This window comes from Syngnathus leptorhynchus, chromosome 18 (assembly GCF_054491065.1).
Source record: "Syngnathus leptorhynchus isolate UIUO chromosome 18, UIUO_Slep, whole genome shotgun sequence".
Classification (NCBI taxonomy): Eukaryota; Metazoa; Chordata; class Actinopteri; order Syngnathiformes; family Syngnathidae; genus Syngnathus; species Syngnathus leptorhynchus.
Genome location: NC_141212.1, coordinates 6422497 through 6444966, shown reverse-complemented (window position 1 = coordinate 6444966; position 22470 = coordinate 6422497). Strand labels below are relative to the sequence as shown.

The 22470-nt window shown below is 40.6% G+C and overlaps 1 protein-coding gene across 4 annotated transcripts; it reads left to right on the top strand.

The window, feature by feature from the left end:
* Positions 1 to 2961: 2961 nt before the first annotated feature.
* Positions 2962 to 11324, top strand: tfap2b (transcription factor AP-2 beta). Of its 4 annotated transcripts, XM_085937546.1 has the most exons (8): positions 2965 to 3012; positions 4754 to 4780; positions 4875 to 5336; positions 6099 to 6185; positions 7559 to 7761; positions 7945 to 8063; positions 8518 to 8659; positions 11042 to 11324. In XM_085937546.1, exons 1-8 carry the CDS (start codon positions 2965 to 2967, stop codon positions 11319 to 11321), a joined length of 1368 nt encoding a protein of 455 aa, XP_085793672.1. In that variant the 3' UTR covers positions 11322 to 11324. The 4 variants fall into 4 exon arrangements, with proteins under 4 accessions (XP_085793675.1, XP_085793672.1, XP_085793673.1 ...); XM_085937549.1 differs by lacking the exon at positions 4754 to 4780 and having other exon boundaries at positions 2962 to 3012; positions 6099 to 6153; positions 7542 to 7761; XM_085937547.1 differs by lacking the exon at positions 4754 to 4780.
* Positions 11325 to 22470: the final 11146 nt, after the last annotated feature.

Below are 22470 nucleotides of genomic sequence, written 5' to 3'. Positions count from 1 at the left end.
CAAATGATGAAGTAAATATTTGATGATTAGAAAAAAAACAACAACTGGAAGTATGTTTAGCATTGCTTCATTTTGTTCTAAACATAATAATGAGCACACGTTTGCTTACCTTTTTCTTTGTTGTCTTTGTTGCTATTTGACTTCGACAGGAAGGTACAGAAGAACTCGTCTTCATAGCTTGCGGGGTTTTGCTCATTAGATCAGGTTGTTCCAAATATGTTCAAAAAAAAAAAAGAAAGAAAGCTCTTTATTCTGAGATTCTTGCCCAGTTAGTCGAAATGTGAAATTGATTATTTTTCATGTTTTGCAGCCTTTATTGTTTAAATGTGGGCGTTCTATATGTATTGATGTAATTTAATAGAACTACAAAAAAAATGGTTTCATTTTTTTAGTTGTATTAAATTACATCAACGGGCTTCCATTTATTGCACATCGTGTTAGCCACCTGTGAACAACACAACCGACATTCTGCTCATGGAGATGGTCTCAATTTCTCAATACTGCAATATCATAAGTATTACATATCGCAGAGGATAAAGAATCTATGCCTGGACGTATTGTTATAGTGCCAGTCTGCATAGTGTTTGTGCAAATACCCGTCCTTTAAAAGTTTACAACACAGAAATATCCAGTATATGAAGCAAAGCAGCTTTGATGGTTGTAGCAACTCACATGAGAGAACAAACATCAACAAAGAAATATTAAGATTCAGACAATATACACCCCCTCCAACACACACTCAAATATTGCATGCAATACACTAAGTAAAAGGATGTTTGTTGTTATGTGTGTGTGAAGAACATATAATCTCTGGAGGAAATTTCCCTGCTGATTATAATCATAAGCAAATCAAAATCAAGTGAAAAGAGAAAAACAACTCATTGAAATTCTGTAAGTGCACTTTAAAATCAAATTAGGCTGAATGTAAATCACATGAATAGTTAGTTAGTTATAATTAAATGTATTTTATCACATGATGCAATTTTCTTTTTATTACTACTCTTTCTTATTTTTGTTAAGAACAACTCAAGCAAATTTAAGCACCTTTTTAGATTGTGTTGACTTGACGTCTTACTCGTGGTCTTTTACTGCCACCTAAAGACCAAATTATGAACTGCATTACCTCTATTTAAACAGCACGATGTACTTGAGTTACTGAAAGGTGCTTGAATATTATTGTAAAATCTTTCATATGGTGAAACAAAGAGGTGAAACCCTTTTTAACTTGCTCCCAGTTGAGTTTCAAATAAATACAAATGCAGCCGACGGGTATGAATACAACAAAAAAGGCCAATGAGTTGCATTCTTGCGCCATGTGTGGTATATGTTATGTATGCTGATACATCGTGTGTCAAAGCCCTTCAGGATAGCAACACAAACATGCCTCCAGACTTCCAGACTGTCAGGACATCTGTCATTGCTAACAGTCATATTCTCCTTCTTAGTGTGCGTGCGTGCGTGCGCGCGCGCGCGTACACGTCTGATGGAAAGCCAGACAAAAGCGGATGACTCTTTCTTTGGCAGCAGGTCATTTCAAGGCAACGGCACAGGCTTTACTTCTAAAACAATGTCAAAAAGGATGCCCTATCCGTGGTTCAGTTTTATATGCCAGTTATGTTACGTGACATCAAATACTCCTCCACTAGATGGCAGGGATGCAAGGAGTAATAATTAATAATTAACCTATACACTATCATATTTTGTTTGGAAATTATAAGCAACCACTTGGTACCGATAGTTGCATGAATATTGTTTTACCACTAGATGGCACCGTTTATACACGTTTAAACAAAGGAGTGTTGACTGTCGGGGAATGATACTGCGAATTCTATTTCTTAATCTTTCATTTTTAATCTGTCCGGAGCGGCATCTGCCTCAACTCTGTGATGAGATAGAGAGATAAGTTGTTCTATTTGTTGCTGCAGCTTTGTCTCCTATTCCCTGGGGGGTATCCAAACTACCAAAACATCATAAATCAATATAATTGGAGAGGAAGATGATGTGTTGTTAATCTGTCACTATGATGTCTAATAATAACGTTTCTACTAGGGGACAGTAAGAGAATATCACAAAAATGTTACATGAATGATGCTGACCCATGATGAATGCAGATGAGAGTGCAAAGGGTCACAAGTAGTTTGAGTGAGATGAGTTAACATCTGACGTGAATAGGTTGAGGGCCATGAGCTGAGTCTACGCTCATCTTGTCACTTGCAGTGACTCCAAATCACTTGCTTCTTTAGACGTGAGGTGTATTTTACACAATTTTGCAATAATCAATATCCACCTATCCAAAATATATTCGTGAGAACTAGGGACTAAACAGTATAGAAATTCTTGAGTTTATATTCCAATTAATTAACACTTAACAAAACCGTATGTTACTGTCACAAATATGAAACGTTAGTGCCACCTACTGGCAGACAAATTACCTCAACACAAATCTATGACTCAAGGTATCACATATAATTTAAACTTCTAATAATGCTATAAATTACTATAAATTGGATGTACCAATTAAATAGAAGATACAACAATAATTGTATGCGGGGAAAACATTTGTCCACTTGTATGGTTAATCACTAAGAACATTAAAAACAAATATTTGAATTTACTGAATTTTTACAGTTTGGTCTTTGGGGAGCTTTTACATGTTGTTGCAAGTATAAATACATGCAATTGTTCATTTCAAGTGTTTTGTTGTTATTGTGGAATTTTAGTGAGTGTTTGTATACTTTGTAGTTGTCATGCTACCGCTATAGTCTTTTAGAGTCTCTCTGGGGCTTCCCTGTTCATCAAGTCTGTCTTTATGAACAGGGAAGGGGGTGAGATGAGGAGAAGGAGGGAGCAGAAGGGAGAGGGAGGAGGGAGGGAGAGAAGCAGGGAGAGAGCAAGAGAGGCTGAGGGATGTGACACTTCTTCCTCTCTTACATTCGGTTTACAGACAGCGGAGAAGCAGCGACCATGCTGTGGAAACTAGTTGAGAATGTCAAGTATGAAGATATTTACGAGGTAACGTTGACATCCTTGCTTTTTGAATTTTGCTGAAATGAAACTATTAATGTGGGATTTGTCTACCAGGTGTTTTCAAGGTGCTGTAACTTATAGGCCTAAATAATGTCATGATCAAGAATGGGACCCTTAGGGTGGCATTTATTATTTTTGTGTTATTATTATAGTGTTCATTTGGAACGTGAAAGAAATGGGGGGGCGGTGGCACAATTTGAAAAACTAAGGATCTTTATAAGTAAAATATTTTTGAAAAGAAATGGGTTTTAATGGAATGAAACATTGTATTTTCAATTCAAAGACAAGAGTGAAAAGTCTAATATGGGCTACAACATCAAAAGTTATCATAAAAGCCAGTTCAGGCGTGAGATGCATGTAAATCATCTTGGCTTTTATCCCAGAACTATAATAGAAGAAAATAGCCGAATTGCTGCAGACTGAGAGGCGAAAAAAAGGGCCCCTCGGCAGAGCCCAGTGGGAGAGCCTTGTCTCGTGCCGCACATGGCCTCTCTCCCACGGCCACCGGAGTTTAAGGGAGCGCCTAATGTCATTAAACAATCCCGACGCGGAGGCCATTGTGTGAGTTTAGTGCACCTTTTGACTCCTGACATGGTTCACACGAGCCCCCCACGCGCCACGGAGTGCATGAATCGTTTATTTGGGATAATTGGTTGGGCTGACTTCCGTTTGTTTAACTTATCTTGGAAGGTGCATGTTGTAGCTGATGAGGTTTTATTGTGTGGTCATGGAGATTCACAGCACAGAGAATAAAAAATATATATATCGTGTTTGTCGCTATTGCAAATGAATCCGGCTTTATCGCGATTGGTCGTTCGCTCCAAAATCAGGTTTTTATCCAGAATGACTACCTTGATTAGTTTCTACACCTTTTTAAATACTACAATATTGAAATATAAATATTTGTTTAGATGCAATTTTAAAAGTCAGTTTGTATAAGAAAATGAACAGTTTTCCCAGATTTTCATTGTCACTTAGAAAAACGGGTTCCATTTTAAGCCCTCAACTGATCTTTGAAGGCTTTGGTAATGAGCCAAATATGTGCCAACAGGAGAAGATAAAACTCATGGCAAAAGGTGGCGAACCATATACTTTCGGCCTTACTGCCACCTATAGGGATAATGACAACACCAAATAGTTTTTTCAAAAAAATTGTAAATAAAATGTTTCAAAAAGTGTGAAAGTGTTTAAATTTACACAAGTAGTTAAATTATTTGAACACATGTATGGTCGCTCCATATTGTGGATTTTCACTCATTTCAGGTTTCAAAATTTACTCCTGCAAAAAAAAAAAAACGGTATTTGTATTCTCCTAAACAAAGCGGTTAAAAAATGTTCCCTGTGCATCTCAGAACGTCACGTGATGGCGCAAGATGCTTCACTCATGGTCATGTGTCGCATTAATACAGTTTTGATGTAAATCTCAGTCATGAATAACAATTACACGGGGGAGGGTAAAGGGTGTGAAGGTGGGCAGCTCGCTCATATTCGGAGAGCGGGAAAGAGAGAGAGTGAGAGAGAGAGGCAGAGAGAGGGGGGGAGAGAGAGAGAGAGAGAGAGAGAGAGAGAGAGAGAGAGAGAGAGAGAGAGAGAGAGAGAGAGAGAGAAAGAGGAGAGTCAGCCCCTGGAGGTGTTTGCAGCAGCATATGCCCGGGCTCTTCTGGACTAAAAAGTTGGCGGTTCGGCTGGATTTGTTGTTTTAGTGAGGCTGACAGCGGTTTTCCAGATGTTAGTCCATTCTTACTGCACTGCGGTGAGTTTTTGCTCATGGTTATTGTTTGTGGTAAATGTATTTGTTTTCAGGCTATTTTTTTTTTAAAGTTTCTAATTTTCTGTGCTCCATCAAGGACCGTCATGACGGTGTCTCGAGTCACAGCTCACGCCTGTCCCAATTGGGTTCGGTATCTCACGCGGGGCCCTACTCCAGCGCGCCGCCCCTGTCCCACGCACCATCTTCGGACTTCCAGCCTCCTTATTTCCCACCGCCCTACCAGCCGCTCGCCCACTACCAGAGCCAGGACCCCTACTCGCATGTCAGCGATCCGTACTCCTTGAACTCTCTGCACCAGAGCCAACAAGGCGCATGGGGGGCGCGGCAGCGGCAGGACGCAGCCGCGGAACGGATGGACAGCTCGTCTTTGTTGGCCCAGCCTCGGGCCTCGCTGGCGCAGCTACCTGGGCTGGACCCACGGCGGGACTACGGTGGGGTGAGACGGCCTGATGTGCTCCTGCATGCCGCTCATCCGGGACTGGAGCCCGGTATGGGGGACGGACTGTTGCATGGACTGCACGGCATGGAGGATGTTCAGGTGAGTCGAAAGTCAATTTTTCACAATGCGTGATTAATATTTTTTATTTCTGTTCTATTTTTGTATTTTTTTGATTTGTATTTTATTTTTCCAAGTCTATCAATCATTATTTTTTTTCTGCATGGAATTGTTGCTCTGTTAAACGACGAAAAACAACTAGTGTATATGCAACACTGACCCAAAAAATAATAATACTGAACTCTACTTATTTTACTTTAATTGCCAGAATCAAAAAAAATTTAATTTGTTTTTAGCGGGATCAGAGGTCAGTGAATGAGGTGCACCCTCAGGGTTGACCTCTGAAATAATGCAGCTGTGGTCTGACCCAAAAGGGCCTAAGGCTAAGAACAGGACCAGAGTCTGTTGTAAAATAAACCACCATCTTATCGACTATATAAATATCCATTACTTGAATTATATTTGGGCTTTTTAAAGTTAAACCGTGAAGTATAAAAAATGCACTGGACAGGAATAAATGCATTAGGCAATCGTTTGAATAAATTGTAGGAAATTGTGTTTCTCCTGTTTATCTATCGTTTTATTTGTAAATGTAACCTAAAGGGATTTTCACGTTCATTGCCAATATTTTATTGTTGTTAAAAGTCATTTTCATTTTGTCTGGTGAAGTTTAGTATGTGATGGCATTCGCTTAAAAAGCCCAAGGCTTAATTATGTGTGACGTTTAAGTGGGCTATTACAGCAAGAACTGTCAGTATAAGACAAGTTTGTAACGGTGGTTTGTATGTGTCTTGATACTGACAGACTATTGACGACACCAACGGAACCAACATACTGGATCAATCTGTTATTAAGAAAGGTAAACTGCATGTTGATATGTACATTATAAATGTTTTTTGTTTTTTTTAATGATGGGTGCATGGCTTGAAAGTGAGTTATTGGGCACACATGCATTATCAAATATATATATATATATATATATATATATATATATATATATATATATATATATATATATTCTATCTAACTTGAAAATGAATAAACAGCTGGTATTGCATGACTAATTTCTAATTGGTGACATTCTAAATTGGAGACTACATATATTGCATAGTGAACACCTCTGAAATAACCCTGAAATCTGTTTATTTACATTGCCGTCAGTGCTTTAAGTGTACCTAATGGGGTGACCAGTGAATGCTGATTCAGGCACTGTATTACTGGAACGCATTAAAATGGAGTTCCAGTGGTAAAAATGAGCAGTTGTTCCTGCTCAGTGGCTCCAGGATGGGGAGGCTGTAAAGCGGGATAACGACCCCTGCTCCCCCTGCAGAGCGCCGCTGACAGGCTGCCACGCATGCAGGCGAGCCGCTGATGATGCGCAATGATTCAGTCGTGGGATGTTGAGTGACTGAGCTCCCCGCGGGGCATTTAAGCCGCTGATGTAATAAATGGCACCGCTCACGGAGATCTCGTGAGCTCGTTTAGAGCTAATCTGCTGTATTATCCCCTGTGGAGCTATCAAAAAAATAATAATCACACTGGCCACGTGCATGCATGCATGCGTGCGTGCGCCTGGTTGGCTGCAGCGGCGTTATTTTAACGCCTAGTGTGAGCATTAGCATGAATGGAAATAAGAGCGCCAATTGTTGGTAAAATGGCCGTGCAAAAGCGGGGAGATGGTTAATACGATTGGATCAGTAGCCAGAACTTTGCACCTTTGGCCTCGTGAACGTGCTTGAGAAGATTAAATGAATTTCAATCTTGCGCCAGAAATGATGACCAATACTGTAATACTGAAGACCCAGCATTAAATAACATCACACGTGTTTTTTTTTTTTTATTTGTGGAAGAACGGTAGTGAAAATTATGCTTAGACAAAGCTTAGAATAATGATCCGTTTTGATTGACACGCTTAGCGCTAGTTTGCAGCATTGAGAGAATATTGGGTTATGCTGGCCAAAATATTATAAACAGCTTTTATTTGTAGTTTTGTTGCATTTTCAAATAATAATATACACGTGTTTACTTAAGACAAAAAATATTAGAACAGTTTTCACGCACCTAAATCATCCAAAATTATTATCTGAGGGCGATGCACATTTTGAATCAAAACAGAACGTGGTTTTTATTTATTTATTTATTTATTTATTTATTTATTTATTTATTTATTTATTATATAGCTGTATTGAATGTCAGTCATGCTAAATCGCCCATTGACTAATATAATACTAAATGCCCCTCTTTTAGTACCCATGCCACCTAAGAATATCGGTTCGTTGATGCTGGGCAAAGACGGCCTGATCGGTGGAGTCAGCGTCAACATAAACGAACTGTTTTGTTCGGTACCGGGTCGGCTGTCCCTGCTCAGCTCCACCTCCAAATATAAAGTGACCGTTGGGGAGGTGCAGAGGAGACTTTCCCCGCCCGAGTGCCTCAACGCATCCTTATTGGGGGGCGTGTTGCGAAGGTACAAGCACGCACGCACATTACAGCTTTGCACTTCTATGCAAATCTCATGCAAACACTTTGAGACGCACACACACACGCACAAAAATCACTTCCCTCATGGCATGCTTGCTCTAAAAGAAATACATTGCGCATGCAGTGTTATTCCAATGTTTACATTATATTCCTCGATATTTTTTGACAGAGCAAAGTCCAAGAACGGTGGGAAATGCCTGAGGGAAAAACTAGAGAAGATTGGACTGAATTTACCTGCTGGGAGACGCAAGGCTGCAAATGTCACGTTACTAACGTCACTAGTTGAAGGTGATTATTATAATCATTATTTTAAATTTAAAGGGCTATATAATATTTTTCCTCACAAAGGGCGTGGCCAGGCAGTGGTTCCAGTTGCCTGATATGTGTTGAGAGCCTGGGGAGGGGAGCCTGGGATGCTAAATCAATTTGATAAAACAATTGAAGCAACAACAATAATAACAATAATAATAAAAACAATTATTTTAGATTTCATAGTTTCTATTAGCATTGTTTGCACATTATGGGGAGAAATATTATTTTAATAGTTGAGCAATTTCTAAAAACTATTAACTAATTAAGATAAATTCTGCAGCTAACATAGGCTCAACATCTTATTGTGAATTGAGGTGAAAATGTTTTGTGCGCAAATGCCCTGCAACTTGATGAATAGCAATTCATTACAAACTAATTGCAAACCCAAAAGTGGGCTTTTCTTTGACTCACGGTGGGTCTCCCTGTGCAGGCGAGGCCGTGCACCTTGCCCGAGACTTTGGCTACATCTGCGAGACGGAGTTCCCCACCAAAGCCGTGAGCGAGTACCTCAACCGGCAACATGCGGATCCCAACGAGCTACACACGCGGAAAAACATGCTGCTGGCCACCAAGTGAGTTTGATGGTCCATTTGATAGGATTCTCCCTTGTCGTTTAAGCCTACTCTGGTGTATGTTTTTTTTATTCTGAACAATTCGAATTTGAAACATTTTTTTGAAGAAAATAAATATCTTCAAGTCAATAATTAATGCCAATATATTTGTACCTCAGCCCAAAGCAGTGGGTGCTCCTACACTTGACTGTCCCTCCACAGAGAAACATATTGTTGCTATTTAATTTGAATGACATTACCTCACACATTGGGGTGAAAAATAGGCCATTCATCACCTCCAAATGGGGGGGTTTCTGGTTGAAGGAATTAGTGAGAAATTAAATCCTCCTTTCATTTTCCAGGGCCCTCTCTTTGGTCCTCCTCTTAAAGGATGGCCTGAGGGAGCATAGCCTGCTGTGCGCTACAATATATAAGCCTGGTTCATTCTGGCGCAGTGAGCATGGCAATGACATTTGGATATGAGACTTTATTCATCGTTCTAACCCGGAATAAAATCTAATGTTTGATGATCGAAAATATCACCAGTTAATGCAAGAATTCCGTTTTAAACCTCATATTGGCTACCCCGGATAGCTCTAATATTAAGATATTTTATTTCTGCCAAATGTCAGCCCAAGATTAGCATTATCGGTCTTTAAAAGATTCATTTGTACAAAACCTTTCAGGCGGTGATATGTTTAATGTTGAACAATTAGAGCTCACTGACATTTGAAAATATAAGCTCAGGTAGTCAATGCATGTTTGACCCTTTTTCATGTCTTTGAGGCAATATATTGTACTCGTCTCCATGTAACGTTACTTAGAGTAATACATTTTACAAATACAATGTCTATGTCAGGCATATCACTAAATATATTTAGGATAGCAACAACAGCAAAAAAAAAAAAAAAAAAAAAAAAAAAAAAAACTTGGTGCTTGGTATGGCTGATGTGCTCACCGGTGGATGTTTGATGCTCAGATGTGAACGTGCTCCACCACCGTGTGTCGGTGGTGCCTCTTAGAAATTCATTATTTATCAGTGAAGTGTTTCAAGTCATCAGAAAACAACAGTGAAGGGCCTAAAGTGTAGCCCGGGGTGGAGACTTCTTCTCTCTACTCAACTAACCCCAGCTGGGCTCGGCCTGGACCGCCTGTCACTCATTTGCTGCAGTGCTGCCCTTAGGCCTCTATAGCGAGTGTGTGTGAGGGAGGGAGGGAGGGAGGGAGGGGGGGGGATGCTACAGAGATCCCTTGAATATAAATTGGGCCCAAAGCTCAATGAAAAATGATGTGTTTGAATTTAACAAGGTGTCTAAAATGAGATGTTAAAAACCTATCGCCCCGACCTTAAGGCCTTCAAATATACATCCTTTGTTGTGCCATTATTTTTGCTACGCAGGCATTATTATTTGGGGTACAGCAAAAAAGGTTGCCCTAATAAAGGTCAGATGAAATTGTTAGCTGTCTTAAAAAAGCGCTAATAAAATAAAAGCATAAGAGATTATTTTTGGATCATGTGGATTATTTACACAAACATTTGAAGGTGATCTAGATGTGATCATCACATCCCTCCATGTAACATGGACACTATGACATGTTCGCATGTGTCAAATCTTTCGAGCAGATGCATAAAACTGACCACAATGCAATTCGATATTATGTTTTGATAACCAAAGCAATAAATAAGGCAGCAGATAACAGCTAATGCGCAGTTTTTGTTTCGTTTTGATTTTTTTTTTTTTTTTTTTAAAAAGGTCTCCAGAGAAAACATACTAGATGAAACATTAGACACGTCGTGGCAAATTGTCTTCAAGTACAAAGTAAACTGCTGCATTTAAACATGAAGGCAATGTCACAAAACAGCATAGGAGAAAAATGCTCAGCCTGGCATATTTTTGAACATAAAATCAGAGTTATCTTAAAAGTGTGGGGGAAATGGTGTTCAACTTCCAATTTTTCCATATCACAATTTCTGTTGCCATTGTCTTTGATAAATGGGTCACAATATTGGCACAAATATTGGTTAACTTTAGCCAGTTAGAAGAATTGTGGCAATAATAGCTAGTATTGCAGGCCTTGTCAAATATCATTTTTAGTATTCTATACGTCCAGGGCAACTGAAAATTGAGTAGCAGCGGGCTGCAAATGGCCCCCTGACAGCAGTTTGGATACCTCTGCCATAGTGGATTGACTCCTGAATATCTAACTTCAATAAACGTTGAAGTCAACGATGACCACTCTCACAGCAGTGCAGCCCTCCCTTTCTCTGAGCCGCATAGGACTAATGCAATTCATGAAAATAGATGATTTTAGGTAGGGGAAATAGAGAGAAGCAAAACTTGAATTAGCACCAATCTGTAAAAGATCTCCCTTCCTAACATGTCACTGCATTTCTTCCAACAGACAGCTGTGTAAAGAGTTCACAGACCTGCTGGCCCAGGACAGGACTCCCCTGGGCAACTCCAGGCCCACCCCCATCCTGGAACCCGGCATCCAGAGCTGCCTCTCTCATTTTTCCTTCATCACACACGGTTTCGGTTCACCTGCAATCTGCGCTGCGCTCACAGCCCTCCAAAACTACCTCACCGAGGCACTCAAAGGACTCGACAAGATGTTCCTCAACAACCCTCCCAACCGTCACGGGGACAAGGCTGGTGAGAAAGAGGAAAAACAACGGAAATGAACCGGACGGGACGTTGTTACTTGCAACTTTACGCCACTGAGACTGACGTGCCGCTCACTGGCCTGCATGAGGAAGGAAAAGGGAGGAAGGAGTTCACAGAGGGATTGTTCATCTGCATTACCTTCTTTCACTCCCTGAGGACACGTTGGCATTCCATCCATTTTGCTCCTCATGCCAGCATCAGACTGGAGTGCTGTGTGCAGCAACAGACATTTTGTGTGCGCTTGTGTTTGTCTTCATGCAACAAAAGCATTGTGAGTATGAAGGTTATCTATCGATAAAACAGATTTGTCCGGTTACTACACACAAAAAGAAAGGAAAGGTGTGTGTGGGGGGGTGGGGTAATTTATGTGTGTACATATTTATTTATATTAATTTAAACGGTTGATTTTGTAAATATGTGCCAGCTATTTTGGAGTAGGCCTATTTATTTGTGATTTGATCTTTGTGAGTTGCCAGAGGGTGGGTGTGCGGCGGGGGGATATAAGAACTCATCCAATGTTTTTCTGTTCTTATAGAGCTGTTGTCATGGTGCTGATGATGGGTAGACATGCTTTGAATTGTCCTGTGCTTTCATTTCTATCACATTGATAATAAACCATGTGTTTTATTATGAGTGGTATGCTGTGGGCACCTTTCCTCCATGAAAACGCTGACTGCACTATTTATAATCTGTATTTAAAACATGCACTTCTATCTTTCCGACTGGATGATGTTTTAATTCCCTCAGAAAAGAAACGTTTTGAAAATGAAATCTAGGGAGCCAAAAAATGCACCAAAAGAAAGGCAAATATATTGGTCATAGTCTCTGAATATATCCCACTAACAAAGTTCAACAAAATTAGCACCAAAAAAAAAACGGTCCGTTCACGTGAAACTATCTGCTGCATTTTTAATAAAATTGAAGAGGAAGAAAATATCACAGAAACCTGTGATCTACATACCAAAATTATATTTGTAGCAGCTGATGCAAAACAGTGAAAACGAAAAAAATATCATTTGTTCACAAAGTTTGAATTACATCTATTCAGTAATTTCAATGGCTACATTTGAGGTGCAAATTTCTATTTTGGAAACTTATTTTCCCCAGGGACCCAAAGCAAGCCTTTTACCAAACAATACAACAATATAAAATAGAAGAGAAAATGTGTTTGTTTTTGTTAAATAATGTGTATAGAAGTAAAGTATTTTCTTGTAGAGAACCAACGCTAAACTGAATAATAGAATGAATAATAAATAAATAAATAAATAAATAAATAAATAAATAAATAAATAAATAAAATGACTGATTTTATAGATATTTTATACTACACAACCTTATGGTCACTCATTGAAATCATAACAAATTTCCAGTTCTGTAAATAATAATAAAAAAAAAAGGATACATGTTCTGAATCGTTCTCCACTCCAAATGTTGATGTTACACAAACTATAATAATTTTAGGTTAGCTTAATATTAGTATCACTAACATTACTGTCGATCAGAATTTTTTTTTTTTCACCCAACACTGCTATACTAGCATCTTATCAAGTGTTCTTTGCACACGACAGCTATTTTAACTACAACACTACCAAAATTGCTACTGGTAATAATAGACCAGACACTGGTATGTCATCATGCAAGGAAGCTGCAATGTATTCCAGCGCATGCACACAGCAGGATGGATTCCAGCGAGATAATTGGCTGCATTCTGGAGGCCTCTCACTCGCACGTGCGTAAGGGGAAAGGAATTGTGCCTTGGGGGGGGGGGGGGCTTCAGTGTTGCCTATCTTCTCCTATGGTGGCTATCTTGCAATGTACTAATGATGGGAGAGCACGTGACAGCGCTGGTTCGAGCAGAGCGAGATTTCGAAATCAGGCTTTTTTTTTTTAATAAACGATCCACATTGGTAAAAAAACAGTGAGATAGCAAGAGAGAAGCGAGGGAAAGGGGAGGAGAGAAGGAGCGAGTGATAGAAGCAGCCTGGGGCTTAGCGTGACCCGTGAAGTAGAACGTCGTGTGACGCAGGTGCAGAGTTCAGAACCTGCACGTCCGCGAGCAATTCCCGTTCAACAAAAGGAGAAGCTATTGAGAATCAGTGGCTACACAACAAAGACAGGGTGCCATGTTCTTCGACTGGACTTAACATTGCAAAGTGACATTTTCAAAGCCTTGGATTTTATTTCTTTTTTTTTTTTTAGCCCAACACTGCATTGCTTGATCTATGTGGTGTTTAGATAACTAGATTATAAGCATAAAGTATATTGTGCATCTTCTCTGTTTTCATGAAAATGTCAAGGTGCAATACTTTAAGGTTGAAAGTGATCCAGCTGTGAAAACCTGAGTCCATAACAACTCAGCCCATCCATGTACGTCTTGCATCCTGTGTCGCCCTGTCATTTGGACAGAAAGTGAGAAAGCACTTTGCCATCAGCAAAGCCTTGCAGCTCTTTGTCACCTAACGGGCTGTAAAAATCTTTATCCCACACGCACACACACACGCAGGTTATCCAGCATGCAGACAGCCAAGTGCAGGTCGGGAGTAATTCCTGCTCACAGCACTGTGCTGCAGGCTGTGAAGGCGCTGGATATTTCATTATTCATTAATTTACTGTTTAACAAATCCTGTCATTACTGAGCTAGAGCTGATTTCTTTCTCTCACACATGCACAAAGAAAAACACACACACACACACACACACACACACACACACACACACACACACACACACACACACTCACTCATAGTAGCGGGTGTCAGGCGTTGCAAATCGGCCTGTTTGATCCTGGCCTTCTCAACAAATGTGTGGAGAGCCATGAATAATAAAACGCAGAGCTTTGGTGGAACGAGCAAGCGTGACACTACCGCGCAAAAAAAAAAAAAAAAGCCCTTTAGCATGCAGCAAAAGTCCGCTGGGGCCCGCAATAGACGCCCGAGGTTCTTTATATGTAAAGACAAAACTAACAGTTGGCACAAGTGTGATCGATATGAAAGGCAAGGCCCCCCACTCACGCGGAAGGTAAGAGTGATTTTTTTTTTTTTCGCATAAAAGAAGGTTAGCACAGCTGCTGTGTATTTTATTCACTCGTAACATTAATGACACATGAATGTTTATGTGTTTGTCGCTGGCTCAAGTCGCCACAGGAAAAAAAAGAAACTGTCTTGTTAGGGTTGTGCTGTTATTGCAGCAGGTTATTGGAGCACCAGCATGTTCAGAGTCATGAAAATGCATTTGGTGCTAAAATAACAATAAAAATTGATGGATTATTAATACAACTGTGATATGATGCATCACATTAAGAACATAAAAGTCAAACATACAGGACAGCTTTATAGAGATCAGAAACACAAAAGAAAGCGCATCTCTCAACAAATGGCCTTCATTATTTTTATCTGGAATAGTTACATAGGTTTTATCGATGAACCATTAATCATCTTGGGCATAAATGGGATGGGGGATAAAAGCCAGAGACACTGAAACACTCAAAAGCACAAGTCTGTAGTTAAAACCTTGAAAGCGTGACACTCAAAAGCCAAAAGGGAACTGACTGACATTCCAAGGAGAAAGAAAGCGACGGGTAGCTCAATGTGCTGGCCCTCACGTACACCATGACCTGTGGGTGGTCACCGTCATTAACACGTGACATATGTAGAGCTGACGAGGAGTGGCTGGAGGTCGTTCGTGTGTCTGCAGGGCTGCGGGGCCCGGGCCAGCCCGGCTGAGTCGAGCAGCTAATCGGTGTCTGCCGTTGAGACGCAACGTGTGGATCAGTATGCATGACGGACAATGCGCATGGATGGTAGCTTAGGGCAAGGTGTGGGTGGGACTTATGGGTGGTTGCTGTATTGGGAGAAGGAGGGCGGGCGGGGGTTTGGGTAGGGGGGCTAGGAGGGATGCTGGCAGTCAGACTCCCTTAAGGACTGTTTGAAGATATTAAGTTGAAGTGACACAGTCGCCACTGCTGCTGCTGAGGCAAGGCGCCTTCTCCAGACGGCTCAAGGTCACAGAGGAGGACACGCTCCTGTCACCAAGCCACTAATGCTCATTTCGACATAGCAACATAAGTACAATCGTACCAACATACCAGCAACAAAAAAATGACAGATTGTGCCATTCAACCTTAAAAAGAACAAAGACTTGATGTGCTTTGTATCAAATCCATTTGGCTCGTGTCTACACTCAGAATGTTATCACCTAGTCATGTGACCAGTTACAGATTTTTCCAAGGAATGTACCTGTTGCATATTTTACCAAAAAGTAGTAACGTTACAAGGATGACAACAGTGCTTAAAAGGTTCATGTTGTCATTTGACTAACATTTATTTCCACGTGGAAATACGAATATGAATACAAGTTATGCCTTTACAACTGTGCTTGATAGTTGTTACAACACCCTCAGGAAACACCCCCCAACCTCTTGTACCCTTAAACAAGACAGCAGTCATTGTCATATCATAGCTTGTCACGCCAAACAGCCAACCATTCTAGGGTGTTCTGATTCACATTCAGCAAATCAGCGTTGTTCAGGTTGCATGATAAGATATGCTCGATGGTCTGAGCGCCCTCTCCTTCTCGGAGGTCAGCGGTGGGCACAATGGGGATGGGTCCGCCCTGCTTTCCAAATTTCCTCTCCAGACTCTCCTGCACAGACATGAGAAGGTGGTAGGCTAATATGTTCTCAAAGCTGTTTAACAGGAGAGGGAAGAGAGGAAAAACGGACGGACGGACGGACGGGCAAGGGATGCGTTTAGGTGAAAGTAAGGCCAGTCTCGTTGAACACCTTCTCGATAGCGTTGACGTAGGCGGTCGTCCGCAGGTCCAGGCCTAGGTTTTCATGATTTCCCTGCTGGATCTCTCCGTGGTGTAGGCCAAGCCGGAGTGCCACACTCACACGACTGATCCGTCCCCAGATTATCCTTTTACCACCCACAAGATCGCAATTGGTTGGACTGTTTTGGTGTGTAATGTTAGGATTGGTCTCCTTACGGATTAACAGGGCCACGACGAGAACATTCCTAACTTGACCCTAAAACAGCAGTAAATAAAAAATATGGATCAACTTACAACTACGTTTTTTAGGTGCATTAAAAATAACCAGGCACCACTGCCATCTACTGTGGAGAATGTGCAATTACACTATTTTAATTAGTCCCCCAAAAAATGATGTTCCCCTGGGTCACACGCACATTGCCCTGCACCGCCCTTGGGCAGCCCTCCCCAGTATTTGAAAAGCACTGCTCTAAAGTCACACAAAAACAAACAAACATACATTTTCTTTATACATAAATTGCAAAAGAATATCCACACTCAAAAAAAGGGTATTAAAATTATAATATAAAAAGAGAGGATGACTATAGGCTACAGAAAATTTGTTTTGCCGATTTTGGCCAGTCCATATTCAAATCAGGAAGCGTCCAGAGGGGTTCCATGGTCACTGCATTGTCATGTGATTTTAAAACCACACAGCCATTCATCCATTATCTGTATCGCTTTTCCCCACGGGGGTCACGGGTGTGCTGAAGCCTATCCCAGGAGTCATCAGGCAATAGGTGGGAGACACCCTGAACTGGTTGCCAGCCAATGGCAGGGCACACAGAGACGAACAACCATTCGCACTCACATCTACGAGCATTTTGGAGTCATCAATCAGCCTACCATGCATGTTTTTGGGATGTGGGGGGAAATCGAAGTGCCCGGAGAAAACCCATGCAGGCATGGGGAGAACATGCAAACTCCACACAGGGAGGGCCAGATATGGAATCGAACCCGCACCCTCCGAACTGTGAGGCTGACATGCTAACCAGTGTGCCACTAAGCCGCCACAACCCACACAATTAAAGGTTGTTGTTGTTTTTTTAATAGTAATAATTAAATATCCATGCATATATCCTGAGCTCCATCCAACCCTCAACCCGCCTCCACCTGGCCCAATATTCATCCACCCAACAATCCCTTGAGAACTGGCGGTTATTAGATGTGCTTATTGTTTGAGGAATGCTTGGGTCAAAGCAATTACAGACAAACAGGGATGGGGGGGGGGGGGAATTCATTAAGGAATTATTTCCATCCTGCCAAAGGGTGAAGTATATCAGTAGCAATGTGATAATGCCAAATATTTAGCTGTAGTACATCAAATTAGTTGGAGGAGCCAAAAATGCTAAACTATTTAGATGCTACTTAGCTCTGATTTAAGTGTAAAGAAACATTCTCGTACTAACACAAATGACAATACTTTAAAATCTCAACTAGGCCATCGTGACAAGGCTAAGAACATTAAAAGCAATCAAACCTATTTTTCAGTCTACAGTCTTAGCATGAAAATGTTTGAAGCCGCACTTAATTGATTGACCCTGTTAAGTACCCCCTCAGAGCCTACTGGCATTATGAATTGATTTACTTTCAAAAGAAACATTTGCACGGTTCCTCTTAATCCCTCCTTTTAAATAAACAGAACGCTTGTGTCACTGGGGATGGAGGAGCCAACACAAACGCTCGCTGTCCATTAGTTTACATTTTAGTTTAACAAGTTAGGTGTTGATTTGTTTGAGCAAGAGTTTGGGTTGAGAAATCTTCCACAATACACCAACATGAAACCAAGTCTGTGTCAGATCAATTTAATCTGCAAAATCATATCAAATCAACGAATCTAGCTTTCCTTCTTGTCCGTCCTTCCGCATTATAATGTAAATGCATTGCAAACAGGTAAAGCGTGACCACAGATTTGGCAACAAGAATTCTGGCGAGATAAGAGCAGGGGAGCACGTCTGATCATTTGTTATCGAAGAAGATGATGAGAGGGGAGTTGGGGGGGGTGCAGTGTATTATCTGCGGTGTTTTCAGATATAATAGAAATTCATCTTTGGCTCACAGACTGCGTGAAAGAGAGAAAGAGTTTGCCTCGGGGCAATGGAGGTCTCTGCTCGGTGTCTGAACAAAATGCCTAGTCTGATCGAGTGAGCAAGGCCGTGAACCGACCATCTGCCCCTATAGCGTTGAGCCCAGCCTCATAACACTTTTAATACTCGCTGTGTGCATGTGTGTATGCTTGCATGCATGCGTGCGTACTAAGGCTAGACAGGGATATTAGCCACCAGTCCAAGTCCGTATGAATACACAGGAAACAAAAAAACCGAATTTCATCGTGAGAGAATTGCAGCACAATTAATAGAATTTAACAGAATTCATATTTTTTTTCCAAAAATACGAAGAGCGTTGTTTCGATTAACATTGCTAGCATAATCAAGTAAGTGTGTGCAAAATCCAAGTTAGCCGGGTGTGAGACAAGGAGACAAAAGGGGACACTGGTGTGGCCAAAGGGCTCCTTGGGTTACCTTGGACAGCAGCACAAGGGCTTTTCTTGACGTCGACCAGAGAGGACAGGAGGAGGCCCGGTCGTGACACTCATCGCAACTGAAGCCTCCATCTGTACTGGTGTCTCCCCACCAGTCAAGTAGCCAAACACACACATAGGCAACAATGCGGATGCCTCTAATTGATTGTGACAGTGCTCACATTCTGTTAGGCCCCACAGTGTTTTTGCATGTCACTGACCATAACCCAAACATACACTTCTTTAAAGGAGCTACACCACAGGACATGGGGCGTGGACACCCGAGGAATACCACAAGACAAGGGTGTGGGGAGGGTGTCCAAGGGAAGGAGAACACATGCCTGCAGGGTCATGTCGTATCTTCAACATTAGGGCAAAGTCAGGGGCTGCGTAGCCGGTGGTAACAAAGTAAGCGACAAGGCTAGACTCTGCACCGGGCCAAAATATTCATCATCCTACATGGATGCTTCTCTAAGTACAAATAACTACAAGAAAATGGAGTATGGTTGAACAATATTCATGGGCAAAATGAAAAATATTTCATGGGATCATTAAAAAAATTGGTTCCGATAATAAAGCAAAAATGTTAACCATTTAAGTTATGAAGGGGAATATGTCATGAGTTCAAAATTATTCAGTTTGGTTTATTTAGTAAGGTAAGATAAATTGAAAGTTAGTACAGTCTAATATCAATTTAACGGACTTATTGGGGTAAGGGGTCATCCGTCAGTACACTACAGTACTTTTTTCCATGGCCTAAAAAAAGAAAAAAATACAGTGCAAATTTGTTTTGTACTTTTTTCATAGCCTACACTTTTTTCCTAGCCTACACACAAGAAAAACTTCAAAATATTGAAAAACTTTATCCAAAGTTTTTGGGAAGATTATGGCATGTATCTGGTCTTGTTTGACTTTTTTTCCACTTCACTTCAGGTTTGAAAAAAAATTTTTTAAAGTGTGCCAAGAACTTGAAAACAATAGTCTGTCAACAACGCAAAGACAATGGCGCTAATAGAGCGAGAATATTTTCCAGTGGCAACAATAGGTTATTCTTATGAGTCATTGCACATACACACAAACAACCACACGCAAGGAACAGATTGGGCTTGACTGACAGCTCTGACCTCAATGTGCATATTTCTGCTACCCCTCAAGGCACAGGCACACCAGCGCACACACAAACAGACAAACACACCTTGCAATTGTCTGTTCAAATGCTCAAAACCTTTTATGCATGCATTGTATGCATGTGCTTAAGTATCAATTTAGCCATACAGATTTTGTCATTTGTGTTGTTTAGGTGAGGCTGAGTCAGTTGCTATGGAAAATGCGAAACGCATTAAATGTGATTTAAATGCATGACACTTTAAGTCAAGGGTTGGCAAACTTTTGGAGAAGGAAGGAAAAATCTTTCCAAGGACAGGCCAATTAAATATGTGGTAACTACCGTGTATATCCCTAAGGACATAGTCGTTAGATTTTTTTTTTTTAAGAACTATTTTAACCTAAATAATAAAATGCTCTCATTTTTGGCAGGTTGGGTATAGCACACCATTTGACATATTCAAATTTTTATTCATATTGTTTCGATGGAAAATCACGATTATATCCTGGCTTTTTAATTGGCCTAGGTATGAAGGGCAAATTGGTTCACTAGTATTATTGGCCTCCTAGTCCACATCTATGCAGCTTTTTAGAAATTTTGTATGACATACGATATGACAATTTATTGCAAATTATTTCGCAGACCCACAGAACCCATTTTGAGAAACCCTTTTTTAGGTTACTTGAGTAATGTTTTTTTTATTGACATTTTCAAACCATTATATTGGGGAACCATCCATAGCAGAAAATAAGCTAATTTCACACTTAATGGGTGGACAGACCCTCCTATTTGTAGACAAGCAACAAGTCAATCTTCCATTTCATGTCCCATCTAATATTCAAAGTTGAAAAGAAAAAAAAAAAAGGTAATTTTTTACATGGGGCCATTCAAAGACGAACAGATGGCAGCAGTGACTCGATTTGTGCCTGTTATTTTAGACAAAACTTGAGAATATTCCCACTTCGTTATCAGGAAATCATATTTCATTTAAATGAATTGACTTGGCCATAAATATATTACCTACCCTGATGCAACTGGGATGCAAATGGTCGATTTGAAACTTGCAACAAAAAAAAAGTCCATTATAGCTTGACACACACACAACATACATACCAAACAAACAAGCAGATAACAGAGGCTGTTTGGTAGAACGTGGTGTCAAAATATAAAGCGAGAGGAGGGCTCACCATCTTCTCCATTAAGGCTGACAAATTCTCCCTGCTAATTTGCGTTTGGTTAATTAACTAATTACTAAGGATGTCTGAGGGCGAGGCTGTCTGTCAGCCTGTATCAGTAATTATTTTCATTGTTTTAATTAGACTCACACAGTTCTACATTCAATTCCTTATCCCCCTTCCAAGTTGCTCCACCCAGGAATGCTACATGACAAAAATGGATGCTCTCAAAGTTCCATCAACTTCTCATGTTGCAGCATCTAGATTTGGTTTATGATGGCAACAAATCATTTTTTTCTGTTGGTTCAAAATCTCAACATATATCAGCGGTCCAGAATGAATTGTGTACAGCCTTTAGGGTTCCACTATCCACACAAAATAAAAGTCGCATGTACAGTTTACGTCGATCAATAAAAAAGTGTGACAAAGTTAATTGTATGAAGCCTAATGCACAAGAAACAGCAGTGATTGGAATCATAACTCAAGCCAAAATCCCCAGGGCTGAATGTTGAGCACTTAACTTACTTGTAACACAATTAGAAGGCCGCTTTTAATTATTAGTAGGATTTCCTCTAAACTAACAGTTGCCACTGTGATCAATAAGCCATTTCAAGCAAAAAAGTTTTCCCATTGAAAAGAGAGCCGAGCATTGTTTGAGAGAAACAAAAAAATATTTGTGAGTGATAGCTTCATCTGCCATCCTTGGTCATTATTTCAAACAATGTTTGTTGGACGTGTGCCTCAAACTCTTTGCCTTGTCGAAAATAATGAAGGGTTCTTTTGCTCAAAGACACAAAAAGATCAGTCAGTGTAATGTAATCAATATCAAGGTCTCTATGCTTTCCCTTGTACAAACTAAAAATTGGTACTCTCAGAGATCAATGCTTCTAATAGTTTTGCTAAGACATTATAGAATTGCAAAGTATTCTATCTAATGCTGTTAATTTTTTTTTTTATAACCTGTGCAACAAAGGATGCCAATTTAACGTGTTCCATGGTCAGTTAAACATTAACATTTAAATATGTATCAAGCAATAAAACCTACAATTATGGTAAACTCAGATTTTGGTACACATTTTGTGTTTGTGTGTGTCGTCGCCTTTTTACAGCTTAAATGTTTCGTGGCAGGAAAAAAAACTTGCCCGCTCAGCAGTTTTTTGTCCTGGGTCAGAATGAGGCAGAAAGAGAGCAAGTTGTAAACAGTAAGCAGATCTCTGGCAGAGAGGCCAAACAGCAGATTTCATCCAATGAAGCCAACTTTAGAAAACGTGCAGAACTAATGAGGAAGCCGAACACACACACAAAAACACACACGCACATAAAAACAGGCATACCATACACACAGTGTCTGAGCATTTGGAGGCCCCCGGGCCCCGGGGCCAGAGCAGCCCAGATACCTGATGGGAGCAGGGACATCAAAGCTGCAGGATTAAAGAGAGGAGAGGAGAGATTGCCGTAGGCAGGAAATGCTAACTTATTATCCGCTTCCCAGCTAATCCTGTTATCTACAGAATATAGCTGTGTTTAACCCCCCCTACACACCTCCCTCTGACAACA

Excerpts from the sequence above, each read along its gene's own strand:
- tfap2b (XM_085937546.1), top strand. The coding sequence starts at position 2,965 with ATGCTGTGGAAACTAGTTGAGAATGTCAAGTATGAAGATATTTACGAG. Across the intron at positions 4,781-4,874 it reads TCCATTCTTACTGCACTGCG|GACCGTCATGACGGTGTCTC; the intron begins GTGAGTTTTTGC and ends TGCTCCATCAAG. Across the intron at positions 8,064-8,517 it reads ACTAACGTCACTAGTTGAAG|GCGAGGCCGTGCACCTTGCC; the intron begins GTGATTATTATA and ends CTCCCTGTGCAG.